General features: G+C 43.1%; 1 protein-coding gene across 1 annotated transcript in view; it reads left to right on the plus strand.

Annotated features, from left to right (window-relative positions):
* LRRK1 (leucine-rich repeat kinase 1) overlaps window positions 1-18,597 on the plus strand; it is a gene marked incomplete at its 3' end in the record, with an annotated part of 69,090 nt that overhangs the window by 10,596 nt on the left and 39,897 nt on the right. The window contains exons 2-5 of the mRNA XM_010286669.1: window positions 8,668-8,831; window positions 9,711-9,882; window positions 12,043-12,222; window positions 12,850-12,998. Coding sequence (XP_010284971.1) covers window positions 8,668-8,831; window positions 9,711-9,882; window positions 12,043-12,222; window positions 12,850-12,998 — 665 coding nt within the window. The remainder of the gene's footprint in view (window positions 1-8,667; window positions 8,832-9,710; window positions 9,883-12,042; window positions 12,223-12,849; window positions 12,999-18,597) is intronic.

An 18,597-nucleotide genomic window follows, 5' to 3' on the forward strand; every position in this document is an offset into this window, starting at 1 on the left:
AACACCATCAATGTTCTCTGTGGTCTTTGCTGATCCTTTGCACCCCAAAGAGAGCAGTACGGGAGGGATGTAGGGCATTCCCCTTCACTGCAAGAGCCAGCCTTTGCCCTGTTTTGCTGGAGGTCAGCCCCATCCCTTTCCTTGCCTGTCCAAAGTTTAGTAGTATGTCTGCCAGGGATAATGGTGCCTCATGAGACAATCTGACCACTGAGAAATGTGTTGTGGCCACTGATGCTCTGAGTGGTCCTACAGATCAAAAGCGATGAACATGTGCACGTGAAGCTGCTTAGGCCTGACACTTGTACTCAGGAGAGAGAGTAAAACCATCGCTGTCATCAACAATGGCCCAGTTTGTGGTGTTGGTAAGCTGGGAATGGCAGACAAGGGCTGCCTGCTTGTGTCCGGTACCCAGCCACTTGGTGAGAAGTCGAAAGAAGAGAGAGGAGGAGAAGGAGGCAGCAGCCCCGTGTTTCTGTCGGCTGCTGCCATTTGTGCGGGATGTGGAGGTTCTCTTGGTGTTATCTGTTGCAGCTAAGGGAGCTTTATAAACAGAGAGGGTGCAGTTGACAATGGGGAGTGGAGGAATGGGAGCCTTGCGTGCTGGTATGCATGGCCGGAGGGGGATCTGTGTAGGGTTTATCAGTACACAAGAGGCTGGCTGCAGCCCCTGGAGCCCAGGGGAGGAAGAGGTGCCCAGTCATGGTGCTGATGAGCTGCCTCCACTCCACACGGTGGTGAGGATCGCAGTCCTGCTGCCTCTCTTCCATCAGGCATAGCCCAGGGCAGTGGAAGCGGTGCGTGTGCTTCTAAAACAGCCTGTGGGGAGCATCATGTCTAAGGTAGAGCTGTCTTCCTGCAGAGCACAAGAGACGAGGCACGTCCCAGGCTGTCACATGTAGTAGCCCTTGTTCCTTTCCCCTGATAGCTGCAGGTATCATTAGTGACCCTGAAGTTGTGCTCTCCAGCGTCTTTTGTCCGCTGATGTGGTGGGTTTGCTCTGATGGTCATATTCCAGTGTGTATTTTTTCGTGCTCTCTCTGAGCTCGTTGCCTTGTCATGGTTTTGTGTAGCCTGTTTTGTACTTCAGCAAAATAGGAATAACCAGCTCGGTTTCATTTGAACTTCTTGGACAATGCAAACAATTTCCAGAGTCCTGGGGATCTGGGAGGCACACGCACAAATGCAAGAGCCCGTGCTTTTCAGCTCCGGCTCAGTGCTGGCTACGACAGACAGACAGACAGCTTCACGCAGCCATTCAGGCATCTATGATACTGCCCACTAAAGACTGCTGACTCTCAGTGTTACTAGTATTTGAGGCTTTTCTGTCCCCTCTTCCCCCATTGTCCTGGATGACGAAGAAATGATTGTGTAAGTGTGGAGCTAAAGCCTTTGGAGGCGTCTGTTTTTTGTAATTCAGTTCTGGAGCCCCTTAAAAAGGCAGGAGTCCAGAGCATTTTTCCGTCCAGGACTTAATATTTTCCTTTCGGGTTTGCCTTAGCAAATGTTTTTTTCCTTGCAGGTCAAGAGTGTTTCTAAATAGAAAATTTCCAATGGCTTCGGTGATAACTGGTGACTTTGCATGGCTATACGTAAAATTGTCAGCATGCCCTTTACAAGATCCTGTATTCTTGCTGGAAAATGTTTAATGTCGATCAGCACTTTGCGTGCGTGGTACTGGCATGTAAACAATTTAAAAATAATTCCAGATTATGCAATAATCATGAAAAAGATCCCTTCAGTACTGGATTTTTGTCTTTGAAGCATTCTTCTGTGTTTCATATCTGGTCTTTTGCAGGGTTACAAGTTTCCTTTTGGGGCAGTGAGCATTGATTATAAGCTAAGTTGAAGATGCGGGTGTCTTTTGTACTCCATACATCATCTTTTCCACTGCCTTGGCAGGCAGATCTTGGTGTAGAGCCACTCCTTTAATTAGCTGCAATAATGGACGTTTGGGTGAAATGAAACCACAAAAAATAGGCAGAAAAAGTGTGTGGAGGATTCCCACTGTCCTGAGAAGCTGGCACGTCTCACTTGTTGTGAAGAAGTATTAATCAGGGTCAGAGGGACATGGCCCAATTCTGCCACGGTCTCTCCAGTGCAGATGCTGAATTTCACAGATAAACCATCCTGTTACCCCTCAGGTGGATTTACCATAGCTTTTTCTCCTTGTGTTCTTACAGGGGGGTTTATAAGCTGTTCTGACCATTTTTGAATCCTGCTGGGGCAGACATTTTAGCAGGGCCTGTAGCGATAGGACAAGGGGTAATGGTTTTAAACTGAAAGAGGGTAGATTTAGACTAGATACAAAGAAGAAATTGTTCACAATGAGGGTGGTGAAACCCTGGCCCAGGTTGCCCAGAGAGGTGGCAGATGCCCCATCCCTGGACACATCCCAGGTCAGGCTGGACGGGGCTCTGAGCAACCTGCTCTGGGTGAAGATGTCCCTGCTCACGGCAGGGCGTTGGACTAGATGACCTTGAAAGGTCCTTTCCAACCCAAACTATTCTGTGATTCTGTGATTCTATGATTTTATAGCAGAATTGGTTGAGACAAATGTATTTTGCCTAAATCTGAGAATAAGGTGAAGTAGAACATAAGCTTCTTGCTGCAGGACCCTCCTTTGAAAGGTTCTGGGCCAGGTCCTGGCTACGGGGCCATATGGACTGAGGGCATGTGGGCAGGCGGGGGCAACAACTTCCCTCCTGGGGACAGACCTTGGTCCATGACTGTATCTTTTAAGAAATGAATGAATGAAAAGAATCAATGAAATTTTTATATTTTTAAACAACAAATGAAACCCTGTTCTGAAGTGTCAGCTAATTAGAGAAGGAGCACAGTAGGTATCTTTGTTTCTTGAAGCATTTTGACTGATTTGGGCTGACTTAAAAATTTATATATTTTTTTAATTAAAGAACCCAGGGTTTTGTTTTCTCTTCCTGATTTGGGATGGGAATTATTTTTCAGTATCTTGAGGTTTCTATAGGATTGAAAATTTTTCTTAACCATCCAAGTGGAAAGCACAATGTAGGACAGATCCATCATCCTTTGAAATCACTGGAGGCTTCCCGTTGGCTGTTGTTCAGTTTATTAATCTGAAGTTCTTCAAAGCAACAGAAGATACATGAGACTGTTACAGGGACTCAGAAATAACATGGCTTTCCATTAATTTTGCAAACCAGCCTGCCAAAGCCTCCGTAGAGCAGTATTGAAAAATGTTCAGCAGCGCTCGTGAGTTCTTAAGCGTTCGTGGGGGGTGGCTTTAAATATTCAGCACATCTTAAACCTCATCTCTGTCCCATTTTTTATTTGCTCTCTGGCAGCACTCAGAAGTCAAAATGGCAAAAGATTAAGCTGGTGAAGGTTAGCTATAGCCATCTGGTGCTGTTGAGGAATTAATGTCTGAGCTCAGCCCGGAGAGGCAGCCTCCCTGCCCACCCCCATCCCCAGATTCTCTCTGAACCAGAGGCTTGGATTTCGCTGTAATGGGACATGGAGATGAAAATAACTGTCCAGGTTAAAATGTAGTAGTTAATTCAGACAAAGAAGCAGCCAGTCAGCCAAAAGACGTTGCATCCAGTGGCTGCTGTAAGAGCTGCTTGTGCCGAAGCAGAGGTGGGTGGCTAACAGTCCAAGGAATTAATTGCTTAATTGAGCATCGCTGCATGGGATGCTGTGTTAAAGTCATCATCTTGATTTGCTTCCGTCTCTGGAAATACCTGCACACATTATGACAAGGTGAGTAGCAGTTTTAAAGTTTGGTTCTTATTGTAATTCTGTTTTGCAGTAAGTTAGCTTCCTGCCCTATTTTATCCTGTGTCAGCATCTCATTTATATCTTTCTCTGCTAAATAAAAATATACTAGTTAGTTGCAAAAGAACTCCTGCCTTAGCAAAGGGACTAATGTAGCACTTACAATCTCTGTGAGTTTATGTGTCAGAGACAGGAATGTAGTGATTTGGGTTATAGAGATAATCTATACAGCGTGCTGTTTTGTTATGCAGCCATTTGCTGATTCACAGCATCGACCTGCAAACCCTCACCTTTTTTCTGATAATGGCATACTGTCAATTTAGAAATTTTAGATTTTTTTTTTCACCTGCTGCAATAACAAGGCCTGAGACGGGGTGTAACTACATATAACCGTGAAATTCTCATGGTACCCTTTATTATTAATAAGATGGTACCCTTTATTATTAATAAGACTTATTTTTGTTTTATTTCTCTGAGCTGGGACAGCAGTGAGCTGCGCTTTAAAAGTGATACTCTAGTAACCTTTGAATGGCAATAAAATAACACTGCTTTTTTTCTTGATAATCTCTGTTTCCATTTAATTATTTTTTTTAAAGAAAATCAGTGTTGCCCCCAGGCTTTGTAAGCCAAACTTAAGAGGTACTTCCAAAGTATAAAACATTGAAATCAAGAGTGGGAAATATTTCCAAAGTTAGTTGCTTTGATATAAGCTGGTGTGAGGAATAGATGAAGGATGCTTTATAGTGTCGGCAAATTCCTCCCGTTTTTCCCCTTACAAACAGCGGTTTGCTTACAGTCGTTAGCAGAAAGCAAGCAAATAAGCCATGGATCTACAGAGAAGTCAAACAAGTATGATGCAGAGATAAGGGACTGAATGATAGGGAGTAAATCCCATGGCCTTATTTTCATTGACACTCAGACGTGTTAGAGAAATGAACCCACACCATACCGCTTTCAGTTCAAATAAATAAGCTTCATTTATCTGCTTTCCTGCTGCAGGCTCAGAAGAGGGGTGCTCATCTGGGGCAGCGGTTTTAGAGGAACCTGTGCCAACACAGGAACTCTGTCACAGATCTGTGTGCAATAAAGCAAAAGCTAAAGGAAATCTCAAGGGATGTGTAAGAGTTTCTATTAGCTTTTTATTACAGGAATATCCAAGAAGTACTGCTAGAATATCATAACTTGCTATGCTGTTTTGCATGTAGCAATGTGCATTGTCAAACAGTAATGTAGACCCTGTTGTGCAAAGTGCAGAAGCCAGTTCCTAAATCTGTGCAATCTAAGAATTAAAAGCACTTTGTTACATCCAGGCTTAAAAGCCTAGCATGTAGCATGATCAAGTCCAAAAATAGAAGTTCAATATTATTCCACTTAAGTATTGCTCTCATATCATGTTGTTCAAGGCTATATGCAAGTGAGGTGACCCTATTACAAAAGCCACAAAGAGCTCAGGTAAAGAATGTGAGATTTGTAGGGTTAAAACCATAGGCAGAATTTCTTTGGATTTTGGCCCAGATTTTTGCTAAAATGGCTGATGCTTGTATTGGCAAAACTTAAGTCCCAGCCTACACGAATGCCAGTACTGATGATAGTTCAGTCATGCATCTTGTAGAAATAAAACAGTCTTTAGTCAGTAGAATGTAATTTTCCTCATTTTTTTGTTCTACTGGTGAATATAAATTAAGCTTAGAAAATATGCTGCTGCTTATTTTCCATTTGTATTTCAGAAGTCAATGTATCATTTACTAAGTCACCAGGAAGTCTTCTGTGAATTGGGTAATTTGGTTGGCAAGATGCTTCGCTCCGCAATGTCTGGCTTCTGTGTTTTTTGTGAATTTAGGAATGGATGGCCCACCTCCTCTCATTTAACCTTTGAAAGCTCAAGTTAACTTTGACAGAATCATGTGAGTACAGCTGTTGGTTGAGGGCAAGCTTTTTTATCCCTCTGTATCTCACCAGTTTTGCTCTTTTCAGGCTTGTAGTTAGTTCAATTGCAAGGCCTTTTTTTGTTGAAGACCTTTGGCAGCTTTTTTCTTCAGGTCTTAGGCAGGAGGTCAATTGACTCTGCAGAATGCAATCATAGAAGGAAGCTTTGATGGCAGTTACGTAAGAAACTTGAATGATGAGCAGCATTGTCTTTCTGCCAAAAAAAAATTAAATATATCTATTTAAATATAAATATATTGGTTCCAAACAATAGAATTGCCCAGATTTCTTACATTCAGTGAAGCTTTTATTGACTTATACTTGGCAGCTGTTCAAATGTTCAAAACTGGGCAGTTTTCATTAGATAAATAGAAATTTGCCTAGGACAAGACTAAAATTGAGTTTAAGGATTAAAATTAATATCCCAAAGACTCTGATTAAACCGCCAGCTAACTCTGGGAGCATGTAAACTCCCTGAAGGCAGCTGTTTGTGACCTTTCCGTTCCTGGAGTGCCCAGGAGTCTACACCTAACGCGCATGGGTAGACTGTAACAGTTGATGGCCAGCCCGTGTTCTCCAAACAGTGGTGATGGTAGCAGTGGTTGTAACTAAGCCCACTACAAAGGACGTAAAAAGTTTTGAGGAAAGAGGAAGCATGACACATTAGCCAAGTAGTTTTGTGAAGTAGTCATTGGGTAAAACACAGAAGCGATCTTGAGATTAGGGTCTAGCTTGTGGAGTTCCTCCTTCGCTCAGTTACAACATTGTGGTCCTTCTTGTGCTCCCTGGCCGACTGATTTGGTAGTCCTCACTGCACGGTGGGGCAGTTCCAGTAGGAGAGGTGGAGCTGTGGTGTGCAGGATGCATGAGAAGTTGGCTGGAGACCTCTCTAATAGATGAGGAAGTGACAATGGGATCTCCCAGATCCCGAATGAATCTCTGACCAGATACTCATACCTCCATCTTCCCTGGCCATGATTCAAAAAGAAAGAAAGGTGGTCCTGCTCAGTTCTTTGGCAGAAAGGATGTGGAATTGGCTGCAGATGTGGGTCTTGAGTGATAGTCCCCAAAATCAGGATTGAGGCTGGAAGGAAGTAAAATTTTGTCCCTCCTTTCAGTGCTTTTCTAGGAACCAGATTAAAGTTGCTGTGCTCGCTCAGCCCCGATTTGCAGGGCTTCCTGCTCAGCTTTCCAGCTGTTTTGTATCTTCGATGTGAGGCATTTTTCCTCCAAGGGGAATTCCAGTGCTTTTCTCTAGGTTCAGGATTTCATCACAGGGTGCCGAGTGCAGGGAGGCTGCATGTTCCGGTAACTGCAGTCTTTGCTTGGGTCTGCTCTTCTTGGTTTTGCTTAGTCCAGTACCGAGTTGTTCAGACTAGAGAACTATTTTCCTTTGAAGTTCTCTTTTCTATCACCCTTTAAACAGTTACTTGCCTAAGAATCATTTACGTTTCCTACCTTGGTGTCTATTAAAAAGAAAATTAAATCATCTGTAGTATTAGAGATCCCTTACAGATGTGTGGTCTGCTCTGAAAGACTGGACCAAATGCTGGATGAATTTCTTTTCCCATGTACCCCCTGAAACTACCGAATTATGAAGGCACTGCACTTGCTAACATGAACTCTGAGATGCTGTTCGTTATGCTGGAATTTAACACCACATTCATCTGCCTTGATTTCTGCTGCTTGTCCTTCACACGTTCTGCATCATCTGAGGAAGGTTATTGATGTGGGCACATTTTTAATGGCATGAATCTCTGGAGCCGTCTCCGATGTCTGAGTGATTTGAGCTTCATTTAAATAATTGATGAGAAGCGTTAGTCAGAATGTATTGGTGATTCAGACTGCATTATTCAACAATATTTACTGAGAGTTATAGATTGGTCCCAATTTACTTCTTTTTCCAGGCTGCATTAAACTAGGCCTGGATGACATATGTGTCTATTAAAAAAAAACACAAAATCCTTGTTAACATATGTGAACATCTGTGAGCTTAAGGGCTTTATTTAACAAGTTGCAACTAAGCAATAGCAATTAATAATGTTTAGCAAGAAAAAGTGAGTATGAACGGGTCTCTTTCAGGTGAAAAGTGCTTCTTTTCTCTGTCTTGCATGTCATTCAGGAGTGGACCTGAACATCTTACTCACAATTCAGTGACTTTTCCTGCAGCTTTCCCTGTCCTGGTAGTTGGGAGGGTGGGGCGGGTGTGAGACTTCATGGCTGCCTCTTCGTTACCCACCCACCGCAAGCATCTTCTCTAATGGTTTGCAGCTTTTAATCTTTGACACGTAAAAACTCTTCTGGCTCCTAACAGCATTTTTAAAAAAAGTCTAGCCTAGGAGACTCTCCATGATTGATCAGGGTGACACTGGGTGTCTTGCATAATGTCCTTTTACTCTGTTTTCCCAGAGTAAAAATATTCCCAATTTCTTTTCTTGCACGTTCATTGAGGTGTATAAAGCTGTGGTTGGAAGTGCTGGAGAAGCACAGTGGGGTTTTACCAGGCTGTTGTCAGGAGGTGAAAGAGTGACCGAAGCAAGGCTAATAATACGAGAATTCCTTTGGCAGTCCTGCAGACACCTTGCTTCTTCAAACAGCATCATCCCGCTTCTGCCACGCTCATGTAGCCTCTCTTCCCTGGATCCTGCAGCAGGAGGTCGAGTGTGGCCCGCTGCTGCAGCGCGTACGTGTCCGTGTGTCCGTGAGCTTTCGCACCGTCCTTTGGAAACCACCTCTGGGAGCAATTGGGGAACTCACTGCCCCTTTTAGTTTCATGTCCCTTTTGGAAAGTACTTTAACGTATTATCACTTTCTTTTATCAGGCAACTGAATGTTCAGGTTTCTCCCTCTTTTTTTAATCGTGTGCAGTAACTATTCCACTGAAAATAATTCACCCCCTTTTTTTGTTGCCAGGATGCATTGAGATCGCAGCTGTGCATGAGTAATGAACAGGTACTTTTTCCTGACCCCTCTTTTCTATTTTTACTGCAGGAACTGTGGACATGGGTGGCAAACAGTCCACAGTCGGCGAAGTCTCCATAGTTCAGACACCTGTGACAGAAAGCATTCAGGATGCTTACAAAGCTGGAGACACCAGTAAGGCCCAGGAGTTGATTAAGTTGTCATGTGAGGAGACTGCACTGCAAGTGGAAAAGGTAGGGTTGGATTACAGCTCTTTCTCAAATTTTATTGGGAAAGCAAGCAAAATGCCAAGCTGCTGTCTCGCATTGTTTCTCACGCAGAAAATCCACTCAGTTATATATGTAATGCTGGTGCTGCAGTGTCCCAGACGTGGCTGGTGGTGTGGGGCACCTCAGGAACGTATGCTCAGGGACAGTATTTGCCCTTGAAAGCACCGATCGGAAAGATGAGACAGACCACAGGGAACAGCATACGTAGGAACGGGGGGCTGTGCGGGGGGGGTGCTGGTGCTGTGGTCACTAAAACAAGGAAATACATTTTTCCCGACAAAAAGGAAGCAGCTTATAGACTTAGCAGGAGATGTATTCCCCCATCAGTACAAAGATGGTTAATGGCCCCCGGGAAGATTTTGCTGTTGTGTTTGGAACTATATCCTCTGTGCCAGCTCCTGCACTGCTCTGCCTTCAGAGCCCTCATTTTGAGCCTGCTCTTTGCACAGAGCTTATCTTAGTGTTTTGGGAGAGTACCTGCATGTCAAGCCCAGGCATATTGGCCATCTCCAAAGTAGGAAATACTACACCTTGTAGCAAAGCTGTGCGAATGCTTTTTCTGTCCACGAAAAATGGATTTACACTCACCATTCTGTGCCTTGGGCACTTTTGTGGTAAAGCCACACAAAAAACTATAAAGTGAAAACCCAACAAATTAATATAATTAATGTATCAGCACCAATGATTATAATAGCTGATGGTGTTTATGACATTCTCAGTTAGCCACAGTGATAGTGGGTATGCATTTGCATGGTCACAAATAAATACTTAGCTCTAGAAATGCTTTCTTTCTCTGCCCACTCCCTTTACAGAGAGTTTATTTTGCTGTATTTTCTTCACCAGTGTCAGCTTTTAGGTATTGCAGCAGCATATGGAGATCTGCAGGCAGTGAGGTATTTACTGAAGGAAGCATTAGTGGTGTTACCAACAGAACCTAATGATGACAATGCAGCTGTCGTGGCTGCATATTTCGGACATAAGGATGTTGTGAAAGAGCTGCTGGATTCCTTGCATGGTAAGACTACTGGGTTGCCGCTGCCTTTCCTCAGGCTTTTCGGTAGCTGTGTGCTATAGCTTCAGGCAGACATTTATTTATTTTTTTCACATTCCTTGAAAGGGGAGGGACTTAGTCATGTGAAAATGCATGGAGGGATCTAATCGCTGCTGTGTTTGAAGAAAACTTCCCCCATGGGGGGAAAAACACATGCATAAAAATATTCCATGTTTGCAAATTGGAAGTGGAGGAAGATGCCATTTAGACAATTCATTCCCATCGGCCCTCACAGCTGGGTAACATCCCAGACCCCACAGAGAAATTAGGGGATTTTCAGGAAACAGCATCATCCCGCTCTGCTGATCCAGCAGACACAGTGGTGCTGGGAGTGAGAGTGCAGCATGACTGCCTGGCGAGTAACAGTTTGGGCGCGCAGCTGGCAGCATGCTCTGTGCTCTCTTCTTGGCGTTTGGATTTGACTTTCAGGGGAATTCCCTTATTTAGAATCATCATATTTTATGAGTCAGGGTCCGACAGTCCCGCGCAGCAGCCAGGGCGAATCGCTGTCTTGACCTCAGACACTGCAGTAACTGCAACAGCTAAGCTAGACCTCTGCAATATTCGACCTGAATATAGCTCTGGCTCCTCACTGGAGCAATATACTTGCCAGTGACCTCAATGAGAACGGGAAAAACCTGTTGGGAAACCTGCTTATTTGATGTTCTTAAACTGCTAGAGCACTAATAAGCAAAAGAAACATTCCAGTTTGGGGAATGCAATTAAAAAAGCCAGAAAGGAGGCTGACAATGCTGGTTTTGTAACCTAGTAGCAAATATTAAATTATATTAATATAATACTCTCAGTAATGAAAAGTGACTTAAGTAGTTTCTGGAAACTTAGCTCGGTTTAGAACTGACCAAATTCCCTTAAACCCTTGCTTCAGGGGGTCAGGGAAGGTGCTCTATACAAACAGCAGCTTTCAGAAGTTTTTATGCAGGACTTTCCATTTATTTCCCTGGGAAGTTACACAGAAACCAATCACAGAGTTTAGGAATAAATTGCATGAATTTGCAATTTGGCTAATGCACTGCAGTGATTCTCTCTGGCTGAATGTGAACTTCTTGTGGCTTACAGCTGAAGTGGAGCCCATTTTTTGCAGCATGAGGGTGAGTGATTTAGTCAAGTTGTTAAGAATGCAAAGGGCAACGTAATTTCCACATGGAGAAACTGCAAAAAACGCTGACATGCAAACTTAGGCTTGTGGATGTTTCTGTAAGGATTTCAAAGGGGGTGTGAATTTGTAAAGTAAACGGAGGTGATACTGTGAATCAGGGAAGATTTAAGGACTGCTTAATGCTAGCAGAAATAATCCTGTCATGGGCATTTACTTACATGCGTAGAATTATGCACACCTAGAGGAAAGCAGTGTTCTACAGGCAAAACATTGATTCTGCAAAAAAAGCAGTTTGGGGATGACTAAAACATTAGCAAATTCATGCAGAAATCAGAACATGGTATTTTCGTTTTTAGTCTTAAATGACATTTGTCTAACTTTACTATGAATTGATAGTAAGGAATTGACCCAAAATGAAACATTTCAAGGGGAAATGTATTTTTTTGTGGGAGACTTTAGTTTGCAGTGAAAACAAACTAAAGCAGTTATTTTGTGTTGTCTGAAACATTTATTTTTGTTTTATTCATCCAGTAGCATGAAAAGTCACCTGTTTTTCCCCATTCTTTTTATCCCCTCTCATGAACTCGGAAGAAGTGGCCTATCTTGGATGTTTGGTTCTAATGTCGGTTGGATCAGGCCTGTTGTGTCTGGATGCAATGACAGACCTGGTCATCCCTTGCCACCTCGGTTTGGGATTAGATGTTTGATTTTTCTGCTGGCAGCCTAGCAAGCATTCTTGAAACCTTCCACTGTTGCCAGCTTATGCATGGTTAGGTCAGGGACAGTCAAAAAAGTTCGTCCATTAGCTGGGTAGGTAATGAAGAACAGTTAAAGCTGAAAAGTTTGTCCCTGGCCAGCTTAGGGCTCTTCTGTAACACACTCTTGCAGTGCAGGCTGCTCCTTTGTCCTCAGGGGTTCACCCTATACCCTTTGCATATCCATTGTTTATGGATGACTCTTGAATGTCGGCGGCATCAACTAAGTCAAATGCCCTATCTTTTTGGTAGGTCCTAGTACTTGCCAACAACTCCTGAACTGGATGCTGGCCATAGCCTGCCAGCAGGGACATTTGGACGTAGTAAAACTCCTAATTCGTGCATACAGTGCTGACCCAGAGAGCTGTGCAGTCAGGAGGAATGAGTTTCCAGTTCTTATACGGTTGCCCCTGTACGCTGCTATAAAGGCAGGTATGTATTTGCATGCTTCAAAACTTTGCCCCTTTTCTGCAATGTCTTTTAACGAATGGGCTCAGCTGTCCCCATCTAGGAAGGTACCGCTGTGAACTGGCTTGCCTGGAGTTGTTCTGGATTTCAAGTGGGATAAATTAAAATTAAATTGGTTCTGAATCTTTTGACTTGGCCAAATTTAAGTCAGGGCCTTCCTAAGTTATATTACTGTAAATGCTGAGAGGCTGAACTTTCCTCTTTAAACTCCTAGGGAGAAGACTCTTCAAAAACAGAAACCTTGCAAGTAAAAGCATTATTGTTGTGGACAGTCTGGCACACATGCTTGATTTAGGCTGAATAATTTATACTTCAAAGCAGAGCTGTATGTATAGTTTAATAAGACAGGGGAAAAAAAGAGAAAAAAGAAGGAGCCTGGGCCAGTGCCTTTACATAGTGTCTTTGCTGTCTCAGTTTGACCAAACTAAATCCTGTCACTGGAGGAAATGGTCTTTATACAGTTCAGTTCCCTTTTTGCATAGCCCTATAGTTTTTTTTCGGAAGTTGTTATTTCCCAGGATTTCTGTTGAGCTCCTTGTTGGTTCATCTACATGAGAAGAAGAGAACAGACAATCTGTCTTTTCTCTAAAGGGAATGAAGATGTAGCTGTGTTTTTATTACGGAATGGAGCTTTCTTTTGTTCCTACATCCTCATGGACAGTCCTGAATCCAGCAAACACCTTCTGAGGAAGTATTTCATTGAGACAAGCCCACTACCAGGTAGTGCTCCAGCAAAAACAGTAAGTAGCCATTTATCTGTCTGAACAGGTGTCCTTGTAAATGAGAATCATATATATATATTTGCTCTCTACAACTGCCTGAAAGGGGATTGTGGTGAGGTGGGTGTTGGTCTCTTCTCCCAAATAACTAGTGACAGAATGAGAGGAAATGGCCTTAAGTTGCACCAGGGGAGGTTTAGATTGGATATTAGGAAAAATTTCTTTCCTGGGAGAGTGGCCAAACATTGGAACAGGCTGCCCAGGGAGGTGGTGGAGTCACCATCACTGGAAGTGTTCAAAAAAACGTGTGGACATGGCACTTCAGGACATGGTTTAGCGGGCATAATGGTGTTGGGTTGATGGTTGGTCGTGATGATCTTAAAGGTCTTTTCCAACCTTAATGATTCTGTGAATAACTGATACTAGTCTTTGCATAACATGTGGCTGGTTATTCTTCTTCTCAACTAAGAGCCTTGTGGTTTGCTACCCATTTAGAGAACAAGCTGTGAAATTGCAAGGTGTAAAGCGTTAGGCCTTTAAATGGCATCATTGTGCAAGACGCTGTGTGCAGCTTCCGCTTGGCAATTTTAACATCAGCGTGTGAACCAGGCATACGCTGCGGAAAGGAAACATTGACTTTGTGCTCAAAGTCTTCCGGACAAGTAAGCAATGCCACAGGCTTCCTCTGTGACCCTAGGATAATCTCTTCATTTAGGTTTCTATTGTGCATTCTGGTTGCAAGGTAATGCCACAAGCTCTGTGCTGGCCACGAGTGTTAGCATGGCACCAACCTAAGCATGTAAACACGTCTCTTTCATACAGCATGGAGGAATAGGCTCTTGTGGCTTTTTTTTAACATGGAGCATGGGTAGAGCAAGCTGCTATCTGCTCAAAATATAGTCTACCCTACTTCAGTTCCTCGTCAGCAAAGAATGGCTGATAGCCTTTACTGCTACTTGCTTAGGACAGATCTGGCGTTCTAGAGCAGCATGGACATTATTGTGGGCGATCAGATCATACTAGTTGAGCTGTTCTTGCCCCACAGAGATGGTTTTTGATGGGACACAGAGGCCAACAAAAAACAACTGAAGCCTTTTTAGGTTGGCAAGAACCTTTTCACTACTTAGCCACTGACAGCCTTTTGACAGTTTTGGTAATCCATTTGCATCTCTATTTCTTCTTCTGTAAAATTGAGAGATTTAAACTCCTTATATCTCACAGCTGTTGGAAAGCTTAACACATGGTGATGATGCTTTGAGATCTACAGATGAGTGGCATTGTTTTCATGCAGGGTATTATTACATTTCATGATTATCACATATCTTCATATAACTAGGCTATATTCTTCATTCTCTTAATCTCTATTATCCAAGTCTCCTTTATTCAGAACTGAAAAATGTCTCACAGCATACACTGTTACTGCTTTACAGGGAAGCATGTAGTATTCTGTATCATTTCTACTGTTATCCAGCAATTTATTTATCAGGCATTTTTCGGTTTTTCCCTCAGTATGTAGATTAGCTAACGCTGAATAGGAGCCTCAGAGCCCTAAGCTTTCAATAGTTACAGTTTTCATCAGGTCATAAAAATTTTGCAGTGAATAATTATGAGGGAAATTTTTCGATCAAGGCTCTGTCTGCGTGAACCCCATCGCCAGCTGAGTATCTGTTTGCTCAGCTCGTAACATTGTGGGGTGTTGATTCTGCTTTGGTGTGAAGTAAAAATAAGCAGAGAGGTTTTCACAGTGTTAGGAACTTCTCCATTCTCTGTTTTTCTGCCAAAACCCTGGCTTGCTGGATTCCCGACGATACTGAGAATGTTAGGGACTACAGTCCGCAAATGTGAGGTTGACTTCACTAGGTTCAATCAGCAGATTTAGAGCCTTCTTAGGGATTCTTAGTTTTGTTGACAGGTAAACAAAAGGAAGCTAAATCCTACGTGTTTCTGGATAAGAGTTGATAAAACTACATGCCTTTTAGAAAGAAAAAAATCCAACTAACTGGATAATTCAGCTTGAATAAACTTGGAATAAATGTTTGAATCACAGGGAAGAGGTCTGTTTTCCATGTGAACTTGCTGGCAATATTTAACTTCGCTGCTGTAAAAATGACTCAGCTTTGCTGTTGTCACACCCTGAGTGAAGAAGAGAGCAGTCTTAAAACATCAGCTAATTGCCAGAGGGCCTGGTTTAAAAAAAAAGAAAAAAACACACAAAAAAAACCAGACCCAGAAACTTGACCTTGATTCTTCTAGTAGCTGTTTATTTTTAATATGTTTGCTTATTTAATGCTTTCTCTTTGAATTCCTTTTGGCAGACTGGGCCAAATTCAGGAAGATTTGTCCTACTTTGCCTACAGAGCTCAGGTCACTGGGAAGTGATAGTCACACACCCTGATAAGTTTTTAAAACACGACTTCATGGCAGCTGCAAACAAGCTGCCTCAGTGATTTCTTCATCTATCTCAAGGTTCATGAATATAAGTCTTCTTGTATAAGTGCTGTGATGCTTTTTGCACTGGGAGGAAGCAAAAAAGGATTGTGCAGAGACTGTGATGTGTATGGCAGCCAGCTGGATGTCAAAAAGTCTCTCTTCTTGGACAGGGCAGACTAAGCACTGATCATTTCAGAATAAGCCCAGAACTTCAAAAGGGTTTGACCCATCTGTGCTCTCTTTAAGTGAAAACACTGCACAGTTGACCTCCAATTGATTTCATAGTAGTCAATGCTACCAGCTATGCATAAAATGTGGTTGGAGAACTCTGTTTAGCTGCCACACCTTCCAGGCAGCTATTGAACTGTGCATAGTGCTGCCCTTTCTGAGGCAAGAGTAGTTACATCTCATTTTTCTAGTATCTGTTTCTCCATTTTTTTTTTATAAATTTATCCCCACAGTAAAACAATGTCTTGCTAAAGAGAGGAAGTGCTCCATTTTTACAGGAACAGGTAACAAATGCCAGAAAGACCCCCTGCAGTAAAGTGGCTGGGCACAGGTTCCAGACTTCGATAGGTGTAATCAGCATGGAGATACCTGTAACTGTCCAGTATGTGCAGTCTGAGATATATTTTTTTTTTTACCATTACAGACCAGGAAAGAGCTTAAACTGCTGCGTTTTCCCTAGGAAATGTTTTGCCAAGAATTTTATACACAAGCATAGGAATGTATGGATATGTGTGTGATCATGCTCTGATTTCTTTATCCACTGCATGGCTAATCTCAGTTACATCACCATCGGTAAAGAAATCTGCCGTGGTTCCACTCAAGATTCATAGCAGCATTGTTGATGGAGGAATTAGATCACCGTCCTCAGAATATCCTGTCCACGGCAAGAGCAAGGTTCTTGCCCGGGTATATCATGTCAGTTAGGAGGAATGCACAACAGCCTTTTTTAATCACCTTGCCAAAAGGTCTCAAATCTAAGTAAGTATTTTTTGTCTTTGTAGTTCATCGTTTGCCCAAGAGCAGTGGGGGTTCTTGCTTCTGCACAATTTCCAGTCTCTTGCCTTCCCTAGTGCATGCCCTGACATCACTGCAGTAGATTTCCATTTAGTTTTCAGGACTCATACTGAGAAATTCTTTCCTTGTCAGGAGAGGGGTGTCTGCAGAGGTTTTCCTTGCCCTTCTGAAGAGCAGTAAGCCACCCAGAGTCAGGCTGTGCCTGGGAGCTGACAGCCGCTGAACATTGTCCCTCTCGTTTAAGCACAGAGCTCAGCAGCCGGTGCCAAATGGAGAAGGGTTGAACTGATCACTGGGCTTGCAAATTCAGCATCACAGACCTTTGGCATCAAAGAAACAGGCTTCTCTGGGAAGATAGTGGAGATGATTAAGTATGAGTTGGGGAGGAAATCCCCTTTCTTCATGACACTGCTGTCGGGCTTTCTTTCACTTAATTACGTTTTCACCGCAGAGCGCTGAGCCAAGTAAATCTCTAATGTAACTCCACTGAGGTTACTAGCACCAAGGTGAATTTGGTCCACTATCCCTATGTCAGACGAAGGGGCTTGGCTGATCCTCCAGTTTGCAGCAGTCAGGCAGAAGAGACCCTGTCAGTCCTGGGCTCTGGGAGGAGGACTGAGTGCAAGTAGATTCAAAAAGCTGCCTGGGAGATGGGGATGCCTATCCTGCAGCATTCACAGCAGGTGTTGGATTTCGTGATCTGATCTGTGGTTTTAGAGGTCACTATCTGAATTCTGCAGGTATCTTTTTATCACATTAAATACCCTGAGGTCACAGCTCTGCATTTTTGAGGTAAATGATCCACAGCAATCTAAATGCAAAATAGAGATATCAGTCTGAAATGAGAAGCAGCAGAGATGCATGGTCCTGTTTGCACCCGCTAAAAGCAGGGTATAGATCTTATTACTGCATTCGTTGGTGTACTCAAGGACAAGTACTCTTTGGTACTGAAATAAGAGCCTGGGCCCACTGTAAAGAGCATCATCTTGAAACAGAGCAGGAACTGAGGGAGGGGATAAGCACCATCAGTTCTTTATTCTGTTGGGTTTTTTGTTTCGGTTTGTTTTTTTAGCTTTGTTGAGAGCAGTTTGTTTAAGCAGGAAGAGAAAAGGGGGAGTAGGAGTCTAGTGCATTTCTATTGCTGGCTCCCCTGGGAGAAAGGGAAATGTTACTATCACAGAATAGTTTGGGTGGGAAGGGACCTTTCAAGCTCATCTAGTCCAATCCCCTGCAATGAACAGGGACATCCTCAACCAGACCAAGTTGCTCCGAGCCCCGTCCAACCTGACCTGGAATGTTTCCAGGGATGGGGCATCCACCACCTCTCTGGGCAACCTGGGCCAGGGTTTCACCACCCTCATTGTGAAAAATTTCTTCCTTAGGTCTAGCCTGGATCTACCCTCTTTCAGTTTAAAATCATCACCTCTTGTCCTATCGCAACAGGCCCTGCTAAAAAGTTTGTCCCCATCTTCCTTAGAAGCCCCCTTTTGTTACACCTTTCTCTTCTAGCCTGACGAGGGCCACTCCTATTAAAAATCTACATTAAGCATGTGTAGTTGGGGATCAGGCCCTTTCTTAACTCTTTTCTAAACCAGGGGGGTTGTGGTACGTGATTTTACTAACACAGATTTTATCCATCACTGTTAGGGATGAGGGTGATGGGGTTTTTTTCTGTATGAGCAGAAGTCATGGTGTATATTTAATTGTCCTGGCATAAAAGAGCTTTTGCTGGCATCACTATAAACCACAATATGGTATAAACAACATCAGTAAGAGAATTTCATTGCTGATCAAGCTGTATTTCTATCAGGAACAAATTTAGCTAATCTAGGATGGAGCTTACAGCGATGCTGCCCTCCTCCTCTCCCCAGCCATGTACTCTTGCATCAGTACCATTGTAAGCCAGTTTTTGGTGACCTCGGCTGGAAGCTAAGCCAGCTGAAAATTCTCTATTCGAAATAAAGAGTAATAATATTGTAAGACATGGTAGTGCCCTGAATGTGTATGTAAGTAGCCAGACAGATATCAATACTACTTGAGGGTTTTGTTTGTGGTGTAGAGCTGGTGTCCTGCATTACCCAGATTTAGGGATCTGTTATGGGCTCTTGGAGCAATCCAAGGAACCAGAAAAAACTAGTCAAATGTCTCAGCACAAATGCACTCTTTC

This window comes from Phaethon lepturus, unplaced genomic scaffold (assembly GCF_000687285.1).
Source record: "Phaethon lepturus isolate BGI_N335 unplaced genomic scaffold, ASM68728v1 scaffold44004, whole genome shotgun sequence".
Taxonomy (NCBI): Eukaryota; Metazoa; Chordata; class Aves; order Phaethontiformes; family Phaethontidae; genus Phaethon; species Phaethon lepturus.